Source organism: Agelaius phoeniceus, chromosome 3 (assembly GCF_051311805.1).
Source record: "Agelaius phoeniceus isolate bAgePho1 chromosome 3, bAgePho1.hap1, whole genome shotgun sequence".
NCBI classification, from domain to species: Eukaryota; Metazoa; Chordata; class Aves; order Passeriformes; family Icteridae; genus Agelaius; species Agelaius phoeniceus.
This window is the reverse complement of record NC_135267.1, coordinates 79,717,243-79,735,413: the sequence shown is the minus strand read 5'-3', so window position 1 is coordinate 79,735,413 and position 18,171 is coordinate 79,717,243. Positions and strand designations below refer to the sequence as shown.

The window sequence follows — 18,171 nt, the reverse complement described above, 5'->3', positions numbered from 1 at the left end:
TGAAGATCCACCAGTCATGGGTGTGAGTACATCCCCAGATCACTGTGAGATCAATTACACACAAAAAAATGGAACTTTCCTAATTTTCCATATCCCCGATCTACGTGATCTGGACAAATAATTTAACTGAATGCTTTAAATTCCTTGAAATGCAGGCATAGCAGGATATGAATACCTGTGTCTGATGATTTTTGACTCTACCAATGAACACACTGCCCACAGTCTCTAAGTCAGTATATTACAGTATATATACAGTATATTCAGTATATTACAGGCTTTGCTTCGGGTGAGTGGGATATTCACAACACTGGGCTAATATGAGTAAGATATTACCTTACACAATTTTCCTGCTTTTCTGATTGACTGTGTGGGTTAAGGAAAAAAAAATGCTGTGTATACCTCAGTTCCTAGGCTTCATGCAGAAATGTTGAGCTTCTGAAACTATTTCTGAGCCTTGAAAGTCCAAATTACATGCATTTACCTGCTTATAGTCAAAATTAGATTATTCTTACCCCACAGTTATCTATGCTTCCCAAAGTAAATTCACCACAAAATTAATGATTTTTAACACTTCCATTCATAAATCCAGGGTGATTATATATTGATATCAAGGAACTTTAGGCTAAACATTTTCTGTAACCTATTGCTAATATCAGGAAAGACTTCAAGATTTTTGCTAAATTGGTATCAGTGAGCACTTTCATGAGAGAAACATATTTCAGCAGCCCATTAGACTGAAGGAGCAACTTTTGCTTCCAAGGACTTTGCTACAGGTTCTTCTTTTCTGCTGAATGTAAGAAGAGCACCCAACTCAATTTAGAAATGTCTCTTTTGTTCAACCCTACCACCTTTATTTGCAAAATAAGTAACTCATGCAAAGCTCCACTATACTTTAAGAAATGTCATACTACTTTGACAAATGTGAGCTGTCAATTAAAGAAGTAACAAAACAGGACAGAGCAAAACCTCATTTATCTAATTTTGAAAAACAAATCTGCCTTTGAACAATACAAGCTAAGGTCACCCTCCTGAAAACATAAAGCACAACACAAGCAAAATTCTTATGATAATAAAAGTCACATATTTCAATAGCACACAGCTGGAGAAATACTAGAAATGTCTTTTTCCTCTTGTTTACCTAAATGAAAAAGGTGAATTCCTTCAGAATGCACTGTAAAATGACATAGGCTACAGGATATATACTAACTAGAGAGCACTTGCTGCAAAATGCAGCAGTACAGATCAGAGAGATGCAGGAGGGATGTAATTGTTACATTGCAAGCCTAGTCAGTGAACTGGTTTTGGCTTAGATAGAGTTAATTTTCTTCTTAGTAGCTGGTAGAGTGCCGTGTTTTAGGTTTAATATCAGAATAGAAGTTATAACACTGATATTTTGGTTGTTACTACGTAGTGCTTACGCTAACTCAAGGACTTTTCAGCTTCCCTTCTCTGCCAGTGAGGAGGTGCACAAGAAGCTGGGCAGAAGCACGACCAGGACAGCTGACCTGGCCTGGCCACAGGGATGTTCCATCCCATAGAACAACATGCATAAGCATTACATGCACTGGATGGAGCCACTAATTGCTGCTCAGGGACAGGCTGGGCATTGGTCAGCAATTGTATTGGGCATCACTTTTGTTCCTTGGGTTTTATCTCTCTCTCATGTTTTCATTACAATTATTACTATTATTATCGCCACTATTATTATTGTAGTTATTGCACATCATTTTGTTTCAATTATTATACTATTCTTATCTCATGAGCCTTACTTTTTCAAAATTCTCCTTCCCATTAAAGAAGGGATGGGGGAATGAGTGAGCAGCTGCATGGTACTTAGTTTCTGGCTGTGGTTAAACCATGACACTCAAGAATAATTTTGATAGGTTGCTATTTCCTTTACCATAGACACTACAGGAGGTGATGCTTATAGCCAGCTGTTACCAGATGTGGTGGGTGTAGTCCAGCCAATGTTTTGTTCCATCATTCCAGGGGAGGCATTCGATGCAGGCTCTTGTGCATGATCATTACACCTCTTGAGTTTGCAGTACTCCCATATCGTGTTGGGGTCAGTGGTGAAACACCACGGGCTGCTGTCACCATCTGGGTTTCTACAATAGTTGTCCCTCAAATCCCTGCACAAATAAAGTCAACAGTCATGCTGCATAAGACTGAAAGTAAGCACAGGAATATCTTGACAAAAGAATGTACTATGTGCATCTACTATGTACAAATAATAGATTTATTGGTCTTCCTTTTGGCCAGATATCCTATTACCAGCAAGAACATCAGTGGTTGTGATGCTAGTGAAGAGTTGTATTTCACATGTGCATTGGAATCCTGAATATATTTATGCATAAGGAAACAATTCAACTACTGGCTTATATCTGGCTATAATATTTCAATGTACTAATACCTAAATAATTACCCTACATGGCAATTAAAAAAAATTTACAAGTAGGTGTGTGTAAGCATACACAATTGTCAGAATGTGTGAATTAGTAATAAATATGCAAGAAAATTCATACTATTGCAGGGAACTTAGTATTTTCCAAAAATTTTTAAATGTTAAAAGGTTCCTTCTCATATTCAGAAGAATGGCAAACAAATGCTTATGCAATTGATCCCCTCTTACACCCCAAAACCCCATTTCTACTGAATGGGGTAGTCCTCTACTGACTTCAGTGAGAGGAATCCCATGTCTGTGCTGGCTGGGGCATGGGGGAGTAGAATTTCTCTTTTCAATAATTTGCAGAGTTGCAGTATTTCCCCCTCCTAAATCACAGCATGGTCTCAGAATAAAAAATAACTGAAATGCTTTTTCTCTGAATATGACAGAACACATAAATTCCACATTTTCCCAGCTTGGTTTTAATTTCCTAAAATGTTTTTGAAAGATATCATCCCCTCTGAGGATATTCCAGCTTTTTCGTGCCAAAATAGAACTGAAAATTTCAAATTATTTAGCGTGACAGCATAAAAAGGGCAAAAAATTAGAAAAGTATCAATCTTCCTACTCATAATCCACTAAGCATGATAGGTTTCCTCACAATTGCTCCTGTAATCCTTTTGCTCTCCTGCCCTTACTAAAAACTGGCACATTAGTGATTTTGGTTAGCTTGTCACTGCTCCAGTCATTCCTGGTGCAGTTTGTTAATCTGAAGAGGATAAATCAAGGGGGAATTTCAGTGCACACAATTCTGGGTGCCCAATTCCAATGGCAAAGAACACTTAGTTGGCATTTCTAAGCATGACCTATCTGACTGGGTTTTTTGTATCATAAATGATGTGTCCTGCCCAGATTAAATCATTAGAAAGGCCACAACAGCAAGTCTCAAATTCATAAACAAAACACATATTTCAGTAGATGCCTTGTCTCTTGATGCAAGTCTCCTGGTGTTGCTTGCAGAAGATCATATTTAAGAGTAAGGGACACAGCTGTATTTTACTCAGAATTTGGATAACAAGAAAACACAATTCTTACAAACGAGACTAACAGAAAACATTTCTGTATCTTAGAAAAGTTCTCTTTTATTGATATATTCCCTAGCAGTGTTTTAAAGCATAGCTGTGCAAGGATAATACAACCAGCAGCAGTTATTGCCAGAGAAAGCGAGAACAGGTGAGATAAACGTACGCGTCCGGGAATCTCTCTGGGGTTTTTATATGCCTGTGAGGGAACATGGAGCTCCAGGCCTGGCACTTCTTCCCTGATACAGTGACAGAAGTTGTGCCACGATAACTCTGCCCTTTGCCTCGGTAGCACTCCTCTGCTAGGGGAGCTTGTACAGGCACATCTGCAGCAAACAACAGAAACTGGTCTTTGGCATCGTACTTTTAATGTTCTTACTGAGCAGGCACAAGAAACCTCAAACACACAGGATGACAAAATGAATGACTCGTTTATGCAGACAATATCCAGTGAAGTCATCACACCTGCAGCAGAAGGGCATTTCCAAAGATACTGAGAAAACTTTCAGTTTTAACATCTTACATTAGATGTTTTTCAGTGAAGGGTTCACCACTTTCATTTTGGCGTAAGTGAACGTGTCAGAATTAAAGATAAGAAAGTTCTCATGCAAAATCCTCAAAGATTAGATACTGGTGATTTTGCCCATGATATTTCTCAAACAGACATGTTAAACTTCAGTCTCTCTATTATCCTTTGGATTGTAAGACTTTCTTGCTAATTTTGTGCTTAAATGAATGAATGTTTCAATGTGATTTTTAATTGCATTGAAAGCTCTTGTTGCCTCATTTGTGGTTAACTTCTAAAAATAGGAGTTAATTTTGTTTAGCAATTTTTTATCCCTTTAAACCTTTTAGTTTTTCATTGAATTTGCTATAAATGGCCTACCTTTGGAAAGAAAGGAATATAAAAACATAAATATCTTTCATCCTGTAACTCTTCTGTCAATTCCGCTTGTAATTTGTACCTTTCACTGTATTTCCCTAACCACTCAAAGTTTAATATTTGGCAGATTTTGCAACATGCCAGGCAGACAAACATTAAGAGTGATAAAGTGACTGAAAAAAAAAAAAAGAGATTTAGCACATTTATAATATGAAACAATGAATCTTTCACTGTTTTAAAGTCCTTATCTCAGTTACAGTCCACTATTCATACCAGCAATCCCTTGTTCTGTTCTGTCACAGGGAGGAATTGTGCAATATTCCCATCTAATGTTGCTGTTGGTGGTGTAGCACCAAGGCTTCTTCTCTCCATCAGGGTTTCTGCAGTAGTTTTCCTCTAAGCCCCTTAAACAAGAAACAGGAATGCTGACTTTAAACCAGTCACAGAAATCTAGAAGAGTTGTGTGCATGACTATTAGAACTACTGCATGCAGAATTCAACTCAGTGGTATATTTATTCCTTTTGGAGATTGGTTAACCCATGCATCACTCCTCTGGGACTAATCAATGGTCTTTAACTTTGCAGTCTGAATGCTGAAGGTATAGGAAGAACTTTTCCGATGCTTACACTTTCTGCTCTTGTTGTTGAGGTCAAGATGCAGCAGTAAGAGCTGACTTCAAAACACAAGGCACTGATATCCCTGAGATTACAGTAAGAGCCAGGCAAGGCTGGAATGTGTACATAGGAACACTGGTGCACACTGCTTTCTGCCCTGTGAGAGCGTACAGGGTTCCAGCTCCCTAGGAAAACTTGCAGGATCAAACTACAGAGCTATAAACCAGGTCAGTTCCAGCCATTCCTGCACATCAGTAATGCTCTGCAAACCCAGCTCCTCTGACCTTGGAGCACAAGGATGTATGGGAGTATGTTGTCCTTGGATCATCACTCTTCAGAAGAGTAACACATTGAAGATGTGCCAAAACACAGCCAAAGGATTTTTAGCATAAAAGTAGTGAACTAACTATAGCTCTGCTGTGGGATGTGGAGGAGACAAGTGAGAAAAATGCATCAGAATAAACAGGGAGGCAGAAAAAATATGAAGAGCAAGACCTGAACAGAAGTAATGAGCACTGACAAACAGTGAGAATTACAACTTAACAGCATAAAAGAGGAAAACCTGTCCTCCTCTTGCCTCTGCATCTGGATTAGTAGGGAACAACTGTTCTTTGGTATTTGTTAGAATGATGAGGCTCAGCATACTTGCAGGGGTATCTGTCAGGAACCCAGCCGTGTTTGTGAGGAAACTGCGTGTTCCAGTGTTGACAGGCATTTCCTGACTCAGTGATGGCTATTCTTCCTCGATAGTCTTCTCCTCTCCCTGAAAGACACTGGGAGTCCAGGCCAGAGACTGGTGGGGGTGTAGCTGTTACAGGGAAAGAAGAAAAAGAAAAGGAAAGGGAAGGGGAGGAAAATATTGTTAAGTAGTGCTTTCAAAAATATATAAATGCCTTTGTTTTGGTAATGTTGAAGATGTATTTTTTTCTTTCAGCAGAGGTTGCACTGGTTAAAAGCCAAGTTAAAATCAAAGAGGACATTTTTATGGGCCTCCAGACTGCCAGATGGATGTCCTGTGTGTGCCCTTTTACAGCAGCCAGTAAATAACTTGGCTGGGTTGAGCCAGACTCTGTGCCCACTGTCCCCTGAGAGCAGAGCAGGAAAGGCAGTGAGTAGTCTTGCACAGTCTTGTAAACCTGAGTGAGATGGAGTTTTATTGAGTATTGTATAACAATAATACAATACACACAGGTAGTGTGGAAGGGCAGAAAGGACCAAGAAGAAATTGTGAGAGAAAGCAGAGCAGCCTCCAGAGCTAAACCTCTGGAGTCGGTGTACTGGGGAAGAGGGACAGAAGGAATAGTGAAAAAAAGTAAGAAAGTGAGATGGTCTGCCATGTAGGGAACAGCAAATAAAACAAGAGTAATGATCAGAGGCACAGAACCTGCAGAGGGCAAATGGAAAATGAACTTACAGCAAATACTTATACAGAATTCCCTAAGGACATGAGTATGACCCTAAAAGGTTGGTATGTTCCTTAAACTTTAAGTTTTATGCACAGGATGGAAATGCTATGGTAACTGTCACAATTTATCATAGAAAAGTCTATAAAGAGTTATTCTGTCATCAGTAATTGAGCATGCTAAGAGAACTACATATAGCAAACACACACCACTGCTTAGAGCACTGGCAAGTGCAGATACATAAGAAAGCAATCTCTAGAGAGAAAAGACACACTTATAATTGTTTTTTCTTGAAGTGCAATCTAGTTCTACAATAGGGAATGTTACCTCTTAATTCAGTGCCTTGGAAATATCCAGATTTAGTGTGCTCAACTTAATGGGTTAAGCTAGCTCACTGATAAGCCAGGTTTTTCTCCTGAGGCCTGAACCTGTTTCTCAAGATTCATACCTTGCTAAGAAAAAGGCAGTGCTGGCTGTGCAGATCAGACCCAGATAAAATATCACAGTATAGCCACATGGTAATTTAGATGATTTCTATGAGTTAGCAGATCAACAGTAAACTACCACCTGATTTAACCTTAATGTCTTGCCTCCCAGGTAAGATGAAAAATAAAATGGTTAAAGGCAAATTATGGTTTCCCGTAACATCTTTGGCCGTACTGCACTTTATGACACCTTCAGCCTCACTGACCATACATGATTTTACATTATAGAAATTTAATGAGTGATTCTGTTAATTATGTGCACTTTCCCTGATTCACAGAGATACCTGTAGGTTACTCAGAACTGCGGTTTCTTTTCTTTCCCCTCCCTGCATAATTTTAATGAGCTACCCTCTGGAGCGATCTCAGGAAATCAGACTCACTGCACCGAGGAATGTTGCAATATTCCCAGCGTTTATTCGGGTTGGTAGTGAAACACCAGGGCCGAAGTTCACCATCAGGATTGCGGCAATAATTCATCTTCAGATCCTTCTCTGGATAGCTGTACATTGAAAATGGAGAGAAACTTGGGAGTCAGCAACAGCCACGTGCAGCAATGAGGCTGTCTGCAGGCAGGCTCTCCCAGGCTCTGGGGGAATGAATTTGGTGCTGAGTGTCACTCACTGTTTCAGGATAAATCCATGCATATGAGGCTCTTGCACATCCCAGCGCTGGCACTCCAGTCCAGACTCTGTTCTGGAAACTTCTCCGTGGTAATCCTCGCCATTACACTGCATGCACTCTCCCAGAGGTGCTAGGCAGAAGGAAAAGAAGCAAGGAACACACCAGCCTATTCATGGAGGATTATGCTGAAAGGACAAGTGGGGTTTGCTCCAGCTAACAATGAAAGGAGTTCAGAAAGCTGTGCATTACAGCCTGGCCAAATCAGTAATGCTTCTGAGTATGTTTCCCTTGCAGGGAGGAATTTGTCATGTATCTGTATGTACTATTAGCAATGGGAGTTCAGTGTGTTGCACGGCACTTGGGTCAGTCTTTACCCTTGTTACAATTAAATAAATTACTAGTGTAAGAGCAATATAGTCCTTATCCAGATCATTGCAGTTCTCTGCCAGTAGAGTAAAATGTAGTAAGACAGATAAAGATAAAGCAAACAATATCAGCAAATTTAGTTCTTCCATATTTACAAAATAACTTTGATAACTCAAGCCAATTAGGAAAACAACCTCTCTGTTGAGAACTTCTTAAGTTCATCTTGATTTAAATTCTAATTTGAAAAAATCTGTAGAAATAAAGCACAAAACAGTAGCAGGAATAATATTACCTATTTGAACATCCCTTCTCTGAAAAGTAAATATACCTTCTCCAGTGTGCATGACCTGGTCCTCACACTCTGGGATGGCACAGTAATCAAATCTCGTGGCAGGATCTGTTGTGTAACACCAGGGTCCATTTTCATCTGCATCAGGGTTTCTGCAGTAATTTTCTTCCAACCCTGCATTGGGGTGTTTTTCAGGTGTATAACTGTAATAGTATTAAATTTCTATTTTAATGCCAGTACTTTAGTGGCGTGGAAGGGAAAAGTTCAACCTGCTCATCTAGCTGGGAATTTTATTCATTCACAGTAAAAATGAGAGAAACTGGTTTCCCATTGTAAGCCATAAATGAAAACTGAAAAATCATTCCTAACTACAATTATTAGTAGCTTTTTCCCTAGCCCCAGTTGCTGGTAAGAAGTGAGCTTACAGCCCGTAAGGACAATGACAGTCTCAAAGGACAATTGTTGTCTTTAATATGTGCATCCAGTTGATCTAATCCGCTCACTGCAACCTGTGGCTCTGTCATGTGTTTGTCTTAATGGACCTGCTTTAAAAGTTGTGTGTTTCTAGAGACTATTCACCAAACACAACTAGGTCTCACACAGATCTGAAGCAAGTGAAGCTAGGCTTCTTCCTACAGCAACCTTCCCAGAGAAGACTAAATTACTTTTAAATTATCTGAACAAGAGTATCCGAGTGTATTTAATTAAGATAAAACCAAAATATTCTCTTTAAAAAACTTCAACATAGATGAGAGGACACGGGTCCTCTGCTTCCCCACTTGCTTCAGTGAGCCCAATGGCAGCCAGCCCTGAGAAGACTCTACCTAGCCAGATCCATTTGGTCCTTGGATACTTTTTTTTTTTTTGACTATCTGCATGGCAGGTAGGAGGAACCTAGAGTTGGACAGATATCACTTTATACAGAGGAGAGTAATTCTGACCCCACTGTTACCAATACCAAAAAATCTTCATCGTGTTGAGAGAAGGAGCATTTAATCTGCTTAAGACACCTCACTTTTAGTCACAACTTCTCTAGCTGACAATGCATCCTTTCCTTATCCAGATCATTGCAGTAGAGTCAAAAGTAACAAGACAGGTAAAGATAAAGCTGTTTCTAAAAGTCACCTGACAACAGGATTGGATAACTTGCACTATAAATCTGTGTATATATATATGAAGATGAGGAAACTTGGAAAAGGTTCAGAATAGCAAAAAGAAATGTAAATAGGGACATACTTTGGTTTGTGGGGTATTTTTTCTGCCCACTTCTGGCATGGAATACCCCTCTGAGTCTTGGCTTCTGTTCCTCTGTAGTCTGTCCCAATCCCTCTTTTACACTGCATAAGGTAAACTGAAATGGAATCAAATTTGTAAATTCAGTGGTGTTACAACATTCATTGGTACCAAAAATCTGCAGATATAACTGAGGCTCATCTGTACATGATGGACCATGTTTTACTCATGTTTTGAACCTCTTGTGCCTGCAAACATTCTATAATGTATTTTAAAATAAATTGGTTACAGCTACTAGGCATCTAAAGATAAACATTTCTGAAGCATTGTTATGAAGCTATATAATCAAGTAAAGAGGACAGCTATATCAAGTTTTTGATGTGCAAAATAATGCAGGCTTATACTATCATAATACAGGGATAAATAGGAATGTCTTTCAGCAGTAGCTGGGGATTCTTGGATAGGCATTGTTCATAAGCATATTTGCAGTGTGGGTGTCATCCAGCTATCCCTTTAAGTCAGAAAATACTTAGTTATCAAAATGCACTTATCACATAAGGACCCCAAACTTTTGATTCATCTTAGCCTTGGACTCTCCCAGGTGTTTTTCTAGTGGGATTCCAAGACAGAGCATACAAATCATGTCAATGGTGCTTTTATTGGCAACAGACACTGTAAATCTCCAGTTATTGAGGGCAGTGATCTTGATTTCCCCTTCCTTTTCCCCATTCTTGTTTGTACAAGAAGAATCTCCCCAAACCTCAAAATATAAAATGGAAATGTTAGAGCAAGGACAGGAGACCAATCTGCTAGGAAAAAACGGGTTCCTCCTAAATTATTTTAGCCTGTCTAAATAATAAAGCTGGACACATCTGACACCCAGGGAGAGGAGATGAAGACTATATAACTGGGTCTGGGAGGAAGGCAACAAGTAACTTCCCAGTTCAAATGGCACATGGAGACCACCATGGATCTAGGCCTAGGTATTTGATCCCTCTTAAACAGCATTTTTAGTAATGTGGCTTCTTCCTGTTTGGCCCCCAAATTCTCTATTAGTTTTCTGCCCTAGAGAGGGATTTGCTCCAGCACTGCAGCAGGGAAGAGAAGGATGCCATTAGAATAGGCTTGATGAGTAAATATGTTACGTCTTACTGTACACATACTTATCTTCTCATAAAGAACTGTGTCTGTGCTGGCAAATGTCACTGTCATTTTAGCATTTTCAGCCAGTGTTAAACACTGTAGCTTTTTCCTGGTGAATAGGAAAGCCCTGTTGAAATTGAGAAGGAAGCAATTTTGACATAGGAAGCAATATTTTAAATTAATTTCAAATTATTAAACTTATAAGTATTTTTCTATAAATTATTAATTTGCTAGCACTGTCTTATATTCATTCTTATCTTTCAGATACTGCACTCAGTATTTTAGACAAGTAAGAGGTTAGGTTTATCTACTACTCTCAAGTGGCTCACTTATTCAGGATATATGACTTCATGAATAAATTATTGTGTGGGGAACTAGAAACTGCATTGGCAAAACATTATCAACATCATCCTAGCTGCTCAGGTTAGTTACTGTCCCTACAATGAACTAGAAACCTTGGACTCATATGAAACAAAGCAGCATCCAGCTAGAGAGGCTCAATCAGCTCTCCATGTAATGTTGGATAAGAATGGGAACTTGAGTATTTACTATAAAATGAGCAGTACATTGTAAATCCTCTCTTTATTTGATCTTGTGGTAATTTATGGCTGGAGATAAGTCACAAGCTAAAGGCACAGCATGGGAGACACTGCTGCAGGCAGACCTGCAGCAGAATGGGGATGAGGTTCTGAGTAAAGGTAGGAACATATCATTGATATGCAGACACCCGCAATGGCACAGTCTTAAGATTCAACAGAGATTACCTGCAGGTAAAATTTCTTTCAGCTTCACATTTGTCTGCGCATTCTTTTTCATTATTTGTCTTGTAAAACTGTTTGTTTCGAGTAAGTATCCAAACACCATCTGTTCTTGAATAGTCATCCAGTATATCTCCTTTCACTAGAAGGGAAGGAAAGGAATCAGACATTACAAATGAGAATTCTGCAGTTAAGAAGATGTCTGTATTTCAGTCCCATTTTCCATGTAGCTTGGACAGGTGAAGACAATTTATTTTGCATAATTCTGGGTAAAAGATGATAAACTCTGCGGTTATTTCTGTCTCTTGACAGAGTCACAGCTGAATGACTGCAACATGTCATGGGAAGAAAGAGGCAGAAGAAAGATATAGAGGCAATTCTGATTAGAGTTATGCATGCGTTTGAAGCGAAAAGCAAAATATGGGAAACAAGAGTGAGGGGGAATGGAGAGAGAGACTAAGTGGTGTCAACACCAACCAGAGAAAGATGAAGGGAAGTGATACCCATATCAAGGTTTTGGAGAAGCACGAATTAGGTGGATGGAAGATTATGACCTGTGAATTGTGCAATCCCTGCAGCTTCATTGGTCACTGCCTAGCTGTTTGTCCCAACATGTCTTGCCCTAGAGCAAGACACCTCAATCACAAAGTTACTATACAGCCTTTTACAATGCCCACCATTGTTTTATTGCAATGGGTTGAGCAGACTTAGTAATGAAATTGTCAGGCTACATCTCTGTTGCAACAAATTAACCCAAGATTTTAAATTAGTAAATCAGTTAGTATTATTAGATCTGAAAGTGACATATGCATAAGATTTATATTATCTACGTGCTAATAATTCTAACACACCTCTAAAATACTGTAGCTCACAATAGAGTTTACCACCTAATTGATTTTTTCTTTTTATGTCTAAAATGATTGTATATTTCTGTTTCTAATTTCTACAAGAGTTTATTTCCATCTCCAGCATCAGGTTACAGTGTTGCACAAGTGAGTTTAATTAGTCATATGGTTTAATTATTTCATTTTTTTCAATATACATTATTATTGACAGATGCAGGAAGTTCATAATTTTATACAGCATGCTCACAGGTAATGTTGTGAATTTTTCATTTACACACTCATATTAGGGCTGAATTCACTGCAACATCACTCCAGTGTTACTAATTCCCATGATATATGGGCCATTCATCACCTACCTCCATATGACACAGATTCACACAAAATAAAAGATATTTTGGCCACTAATGAAAATAAGATTATGCATTGCCTGAGGGCAGAGTTGGCTCAATGCTATAAAACCTGCATGGTTCAAGAAATCCCTGACACTGAGGCTTCCCCTATCTAGTCTTACTGTTACAGTAGGGCTATGCAGAGCACCAATAGCCTAGCCCACTAATTTCTCCTGATGGAATTAATAGACAAGTGCTTCCTTTCCTGAATTTTTTCCTAATTTAACTGAGGCCACTTTTCCAGGGGACCAGAAAAAGAAAATTCTCTTTTCCAAATTTTATTTACTCATCTTAAAATTCTGTATTTTTTCAAAGAGCTCTACTTTAGATACTATTCCTTTTCAGTGACTATAAGAAAAAAATTATTGCAGTTGGATTGAGAATGAATAAGTGGGAATTTGGATGACGTATAAAATAAAAGTCAACATAGATTGGCAGAAACTTAGATAATAGAAAAGAAAAGGTGATGCTGGTTGCCTTAAAAACACTGCAAAATGGAAACTTAATAAAAGAATATAAGAGATTTTAAATGTATCAGGGAGTATATTAGTCCAACAAAAATCTATATAAACCCAGATATTGCATAGGATAATTGAACAGAATATTCAAATGCATGTGAACAAACAAATTTCTTAATTTCCATAAGCATCTTTCCAGATTTGACCAATACTAACACAGAAGATATAAAAATTGGCTTTAAGGTAGTTGTGGACCATCACTTTTGAGCAAGTCAGCTAGAGCTGATAACAATGAACAAATAAAACCCCCCACTTTCTCAGTTGTCTTTTGCCACCTTGTACAATCACACAATGATATGTCCCTGGTATTCTGACCTGAACTATTAAAAACTCATAAAAACTGTACTGATATGTATTTATCAGTACTTTTAAAAAGTCATTTAAGTGCCATGCAATTATACATAATTTCAAAGTACAAGAGAGTATGGTATCTGATTGAAATCCGATTGAAATATTTACAGCATATAGAGTATTTATTTACAGAATTTGTAGATAAGCTTGAAATCCATATATTACCATCAGTGGAACACCTATCATCTTTTGGAACTGTAAGAAAGGATTCTGGACATATTCCTGGAGAAGGTGATCTAGGTTACTGGGGAGTAAATTTCTACCTAGTGCCCTCAGGAAGAATAAGGGAGAACACTTCATTGTGTTTGACAACAGCAAATGTGAAATTGTTTGAATATAAAGAAGCCTTTTAATTTTTAATTTTGTTTAAAATATTCCATTTCAAAGCTTTAAAACTCCTGTCATAAAGGATGAAAATCAGTATCACTGTGCTTAACAATGCTTGGCAGTAAACACAGCTTTACCTTTAGCGTTTGATCCAAAGCCTGCTGAAATTAGAGCTAACTTCTGACTGACTGCTGTGGCTTTTGCACAAGCCTTTGACAGGCTGCTTCCCAAGGGTGCCCACATCTCTGGCCATGGGAAAGGTCTGCCTGGGGCCATTAGTTGCCCATGCAGGCACCAAGGCAGCTGGTCTTCTGCTGTTGCTAATGAACACAACCCTGGGGCAACCACAGCTCTCTCTTTGCTCAACAACAGCTCTTTCTGACCAGCTAGGCCCAAACCCATCATTGTCCAGGCAAGGAGTGACACATTGACTTGGGGACCTACCTTCACCACACAGAGCCTGCTAGCGTTTGGCCCCAGTCCCAACCAGGCAAGCAGAAGGCAAAGGGCTCTTACCTGAGCTGAGCAAGAAAAGGAAGAGAAAGGCAGCTTTGCTAATCCCCATTTTGGCCCAGCTGGTGGGTGCTGGAAGTGTCTGTGGGTGCACAAAGTTTTATTGACTCGCACTGGAGTGAGGCAGCATCAAACAAACAAGACAGGAGGATTAAGTTAATCATTCTCCTGTGCTGTGCCCCCCCTGCTATCAAAACAACCTTGAATTGGATGGATTACCAAATCAGGCTCAATAATTTCTACTGTATACTGGGAAATGTGAAGGCACTTTCTTCTTTTCTGGGACATGTTTGGTTTTTTTTGTTGTTTTTTGTTTTTTTTTTTCTCAGATTGATTGGCATCACTTTGTTAAGGTAAAGATGAGAATCATAGTGGTGGAAAGTATGGGAACAAGACACAGTCCACACACCTAATTCTATATAGTCCTGGGTATTCAGCTTTAGATCTCAATGGTATTTCCAGTCAGAGACTTGGACTGCTTTAGATTGAAACTGCTGCTGACTTGTGCTCCTGTGTAAGTCAGTCCCCCAAAACAGACCCTGAGAATGCTAACTTCTTATCAGAATTGTTTTTAACACCCTCCCATGCCCTTTCTGGAGGAAAAAAGATACTTCCCTCAGGCCTTTTCTGTTTCTGGTTTAGTTTTTGTTGTTCATGACTTGGGAGGTTGTTCATAACTTAGGTTCAGTGTATGATGTGCCTTTGGCCTCCAGGCAAAGCTGCTCATATCTCAAGTCTGCCCAGACCTCAGGGTGTGTGCAGGGTGCCCCATGCATTTCAGCAACATCTGTCACATCTGTTAACCCCATGGGGCTCAGCTAAGGCAAGCCAGGCATTGCCAGCCATAGTGCCTTCAGGAGTTTCCACTGGCCTGTCTGGATAGTCAGGGTAGCCTTTAGCTGGGATTGGGTGGGAGGAAGGTGGGAGCCTTGCATATTCCCCTCTGCGCTGGGAGTCACCCGGGTAAAGGCAGTGGCCAAAAGGTAAATGGCTCCAGGGCATGGGTGGGACATGCACCCTGGGCTGCTGAGGAGGCAGTAGGGAAGTGGCCTTTTAATGGGCTTTTTGCCTGAGCTTTGTCACACTGCAGAGGGCTCTCAGCCAATGTGTAACCTGTAGTGAGAACAGGCAGGAGTGACACTAGCAGGAGAGCAAGTCTTTGGTCCTAACTGTTTTCTGCTGAGCTGTGTCTATATGCCAACATATCCACAGCTCATCTACATCCCAACCTACACAGTCAGGGTTTGAGCATATCATTCAACATGTGTCACATCTGACAGAAGGATATTCCTACAGGGATGATCCTACAAGGCTTCAGAAAATCAGTGGTTGAACAGAGAAAAGAACCCAAAATTTCTCTGAAGACCCTCATGGTGGAAGCAATCACCACTGATTTCTGCTTGGCCAGCCAGCCACTCTGTACCCTCCAAGCAGCATGTCAGCACATGCATAGGTGAATCCCAGGGCCACATGGCTGTGGGAGAGACAGGCTGCCCTCATGGAAGCCAGGAGCTGCTCACAGAGCCATTATGGGGACATGAATGGGAGGAAGCAGGACTAGGGGACCATTTGGGGGAGGTGGGTAGAAGGGCATGCAGGACCTGATTCCCCAGTTTAATACAGCAGAGAAGTGGGGTTACCAAGAGATGCAGTGGGACGTGATGAGCAGGGATAAGAACTACGGGAAGCCAAGCCTCGCTGTTTCTGTCATTGACAGCACTACTGCTCTGTCCTCAGGTTGCAAATACCATAGATTACAGATGCAGAAGTCTGAAACCACTCTAGATCTGCTAGCAAGTAGCATGGAAATGTCTTTTGTCTTGGAGTTAATTTAAATCTTAGAACAATCAAAAGCAGAGAGATTTTTATGCCCATGTTCTAATAACAACAAATAAAATCACATCTTTGCTGATGAAAACTATTCTGCAATCCCACTTCAGGCTGTGTGAGATTTTCTGGAGAACGTGCTGTGCTGACAATGTCCAGAGGGGTGCAGCAGACGATAGCTTTTGGAAAAAGTGAGTGACATCAAATCCCCAGCATGGAAAAAGTGTCAGACCACACTCAGGATACGTTGTCAGGTGATATTTGTCCACAAACTAGCTCATATTGTAGCTCAAAGCTTATAAGGAAATTTGTTGTTCACAAATATGCTTTGCTTTTCTTTCTCATTTTCCCCTTTTCCTTCCTACCTTAATATAACAGGTTTCAAATTGATTGGTTTGAACTTACATAAATAGGTTCAAAAGCTTTATTTTCTCAATGCAATACTCTGTGTAGGAAAGACAGCATGCAAGTGTGAAATAGATTAAAAACAGAATGAGAAAGAATGACAGGAAAAAAGCCAAATGTAATATTATCATTGAAAGGTACTCAAAAACATAATAAAGGTTATGATGCAATGAAAAATAGAGTCTCTTTGGAGCAGAGAAAAGCCCACAATTTTGTGAGAAAATAGCACAGATTTAATGAAAATTAGGAAAATTAGAAGGACAAGAAATTACTAGATTGAAAAGAAAAATAAATGTTGATAAAACAAATAAGTAAGATTAAGTGAGAATAAGTTCAGCATAATGTTCTTAAAATTAATTTGGAAAAACACAGATAGAGCTGAACAATAATGAAAACATTAAAAAAAAAAGGATTTGAATGTCCAGTATCAAATTATAAAATACGTTCTTTTGGCTTTCAGCTTGGAGAAAGAAAGATTTGTACACACTTGCTCATTCTATTCTTTTGCTAGAGAACATCATGCAGCTCTGCTGCACTGGCTTGGAGTGTGTGTTTTCTGTAAGAGCTGAGCAGAGGATTTGTTATTTAATCACGGTGCTACTTCCAACCACTGATTCACTCAATGCTGTCAGTGGGATCACAGGGCTTTTAGACAGGCCTTGTGTAAGTTTTCATCATCCTGTACTTGGCCCTGTGAGGTCACACCTCAAGTGCTGTGTCCAGCTGTGGGCCCTTCACTGCAAGAAGGACATTGGGGCCCTGGAACAAGTCCAGAGGAGGGCAATGGAGCTGGTGAAGGGTCTGGGACATAACTCCTGTGAGGAGTGACTGAGGGAACTGGGGGTGTTTAGCTGGGAGAAAGGGAGGCTCAGGGAAGACCTGAAACTTTGCCTGGGGAGGTTTTCGGATCTTCATGACTAGAAACTTCAGAAACAGGTTTGATAAACATCTGACAGACCATTTTAGATCTGTACATGTTCTTACACCATGATGGTTGAACTCAATAGTCTTTTTTATTGCCTTTTTCTTCTCATTCTGTGAATTTGATTTGTCACACCTAAACAATTCCTCAGCACACCTATAGACAACTCTCCATAAGCCATTACCAATAATGCTTCTTTCTCTGTTGAATGGCTTTTGCACCTTCTGTCTTCCTTCTCCACTGATACACTCAGCTTACAGACATGAAGAGAAGAATCACATTTCCAGAACTCCAGACCCATTCACTTAAGAGTTGGGCTTGATGAACCTTGTGAGTCCCTTCCAACTCAGAATATTCTGTGATTCTTGAAATGCTCGCATTGCCACAGCACTGTGCCCATTTCCTGCCTTGGTTATATCTACATGCCCTGCTCAGCTGGCAGGCTGCAGCTCTGTGCTCTGGGTCTGTGGGTCACTCAAAGAGCACTTTGGTTTCCTTTGGGAAAAGTACAGCACACTGAATCCTTGCTCCAGGAAGACTGACTGATCAGAATAACTTGCGTCAAAGAAAGAAAAATCTTTTCCAAATCACTCTGGGAACAGACAGCAATCTCCTTTCTCAAGACATCTCCAGTATGAGCCTACAAGCAACATCATTTCACTCAAGTGACAGCTTCCTCTGCCCCAGGGGCACACGAAGCACAATTGGTTTGCCCCTGCTTTTCACAACATAATTGAAACTTCTGGAGTTACCTCACCTTGACAGCTCTGTTGTTTTCAGCTGGGGTGCCCCCCAGCTATGATGAGGGAT

General features: G+C 39.9%; 1 protein-coding gene across 1 annotated transcript; it reads right to left on the bottom strand.

The window, feature by feature from the left end:
* Positions 1-1,924: 1,924 nt before the first annotated feature.
* Positions 1,925-14,259, bottom strand: LOC129118297 (plasminogen-like). Its single transcript, XM_054629627.2, has 11 exons — positions 14,211-14,259; positions 11,271-11,406; positions 10,527-10,633; positions 9,367-9,481; positions 8,170-8,333; positions 7,476-7,605; positions 7,235-7,353; positions 5,612-5,774; positions 4,625-4,755; positions 3,635-3,794; positions 1,925-2,132 (listed from the first exon to the last, which is right to left on the bottom strand). Exons 1-11 carry the CDS (start codon positions 14,257-14,259, stop codon positions 1,925-1,927), a joined length of 1,482 nt encoding a protein of 493 aa, XP_054485602.2.
* Between the last annotated feature and the right edge of the window lie 3,912 nt (positions 14,260-18,171).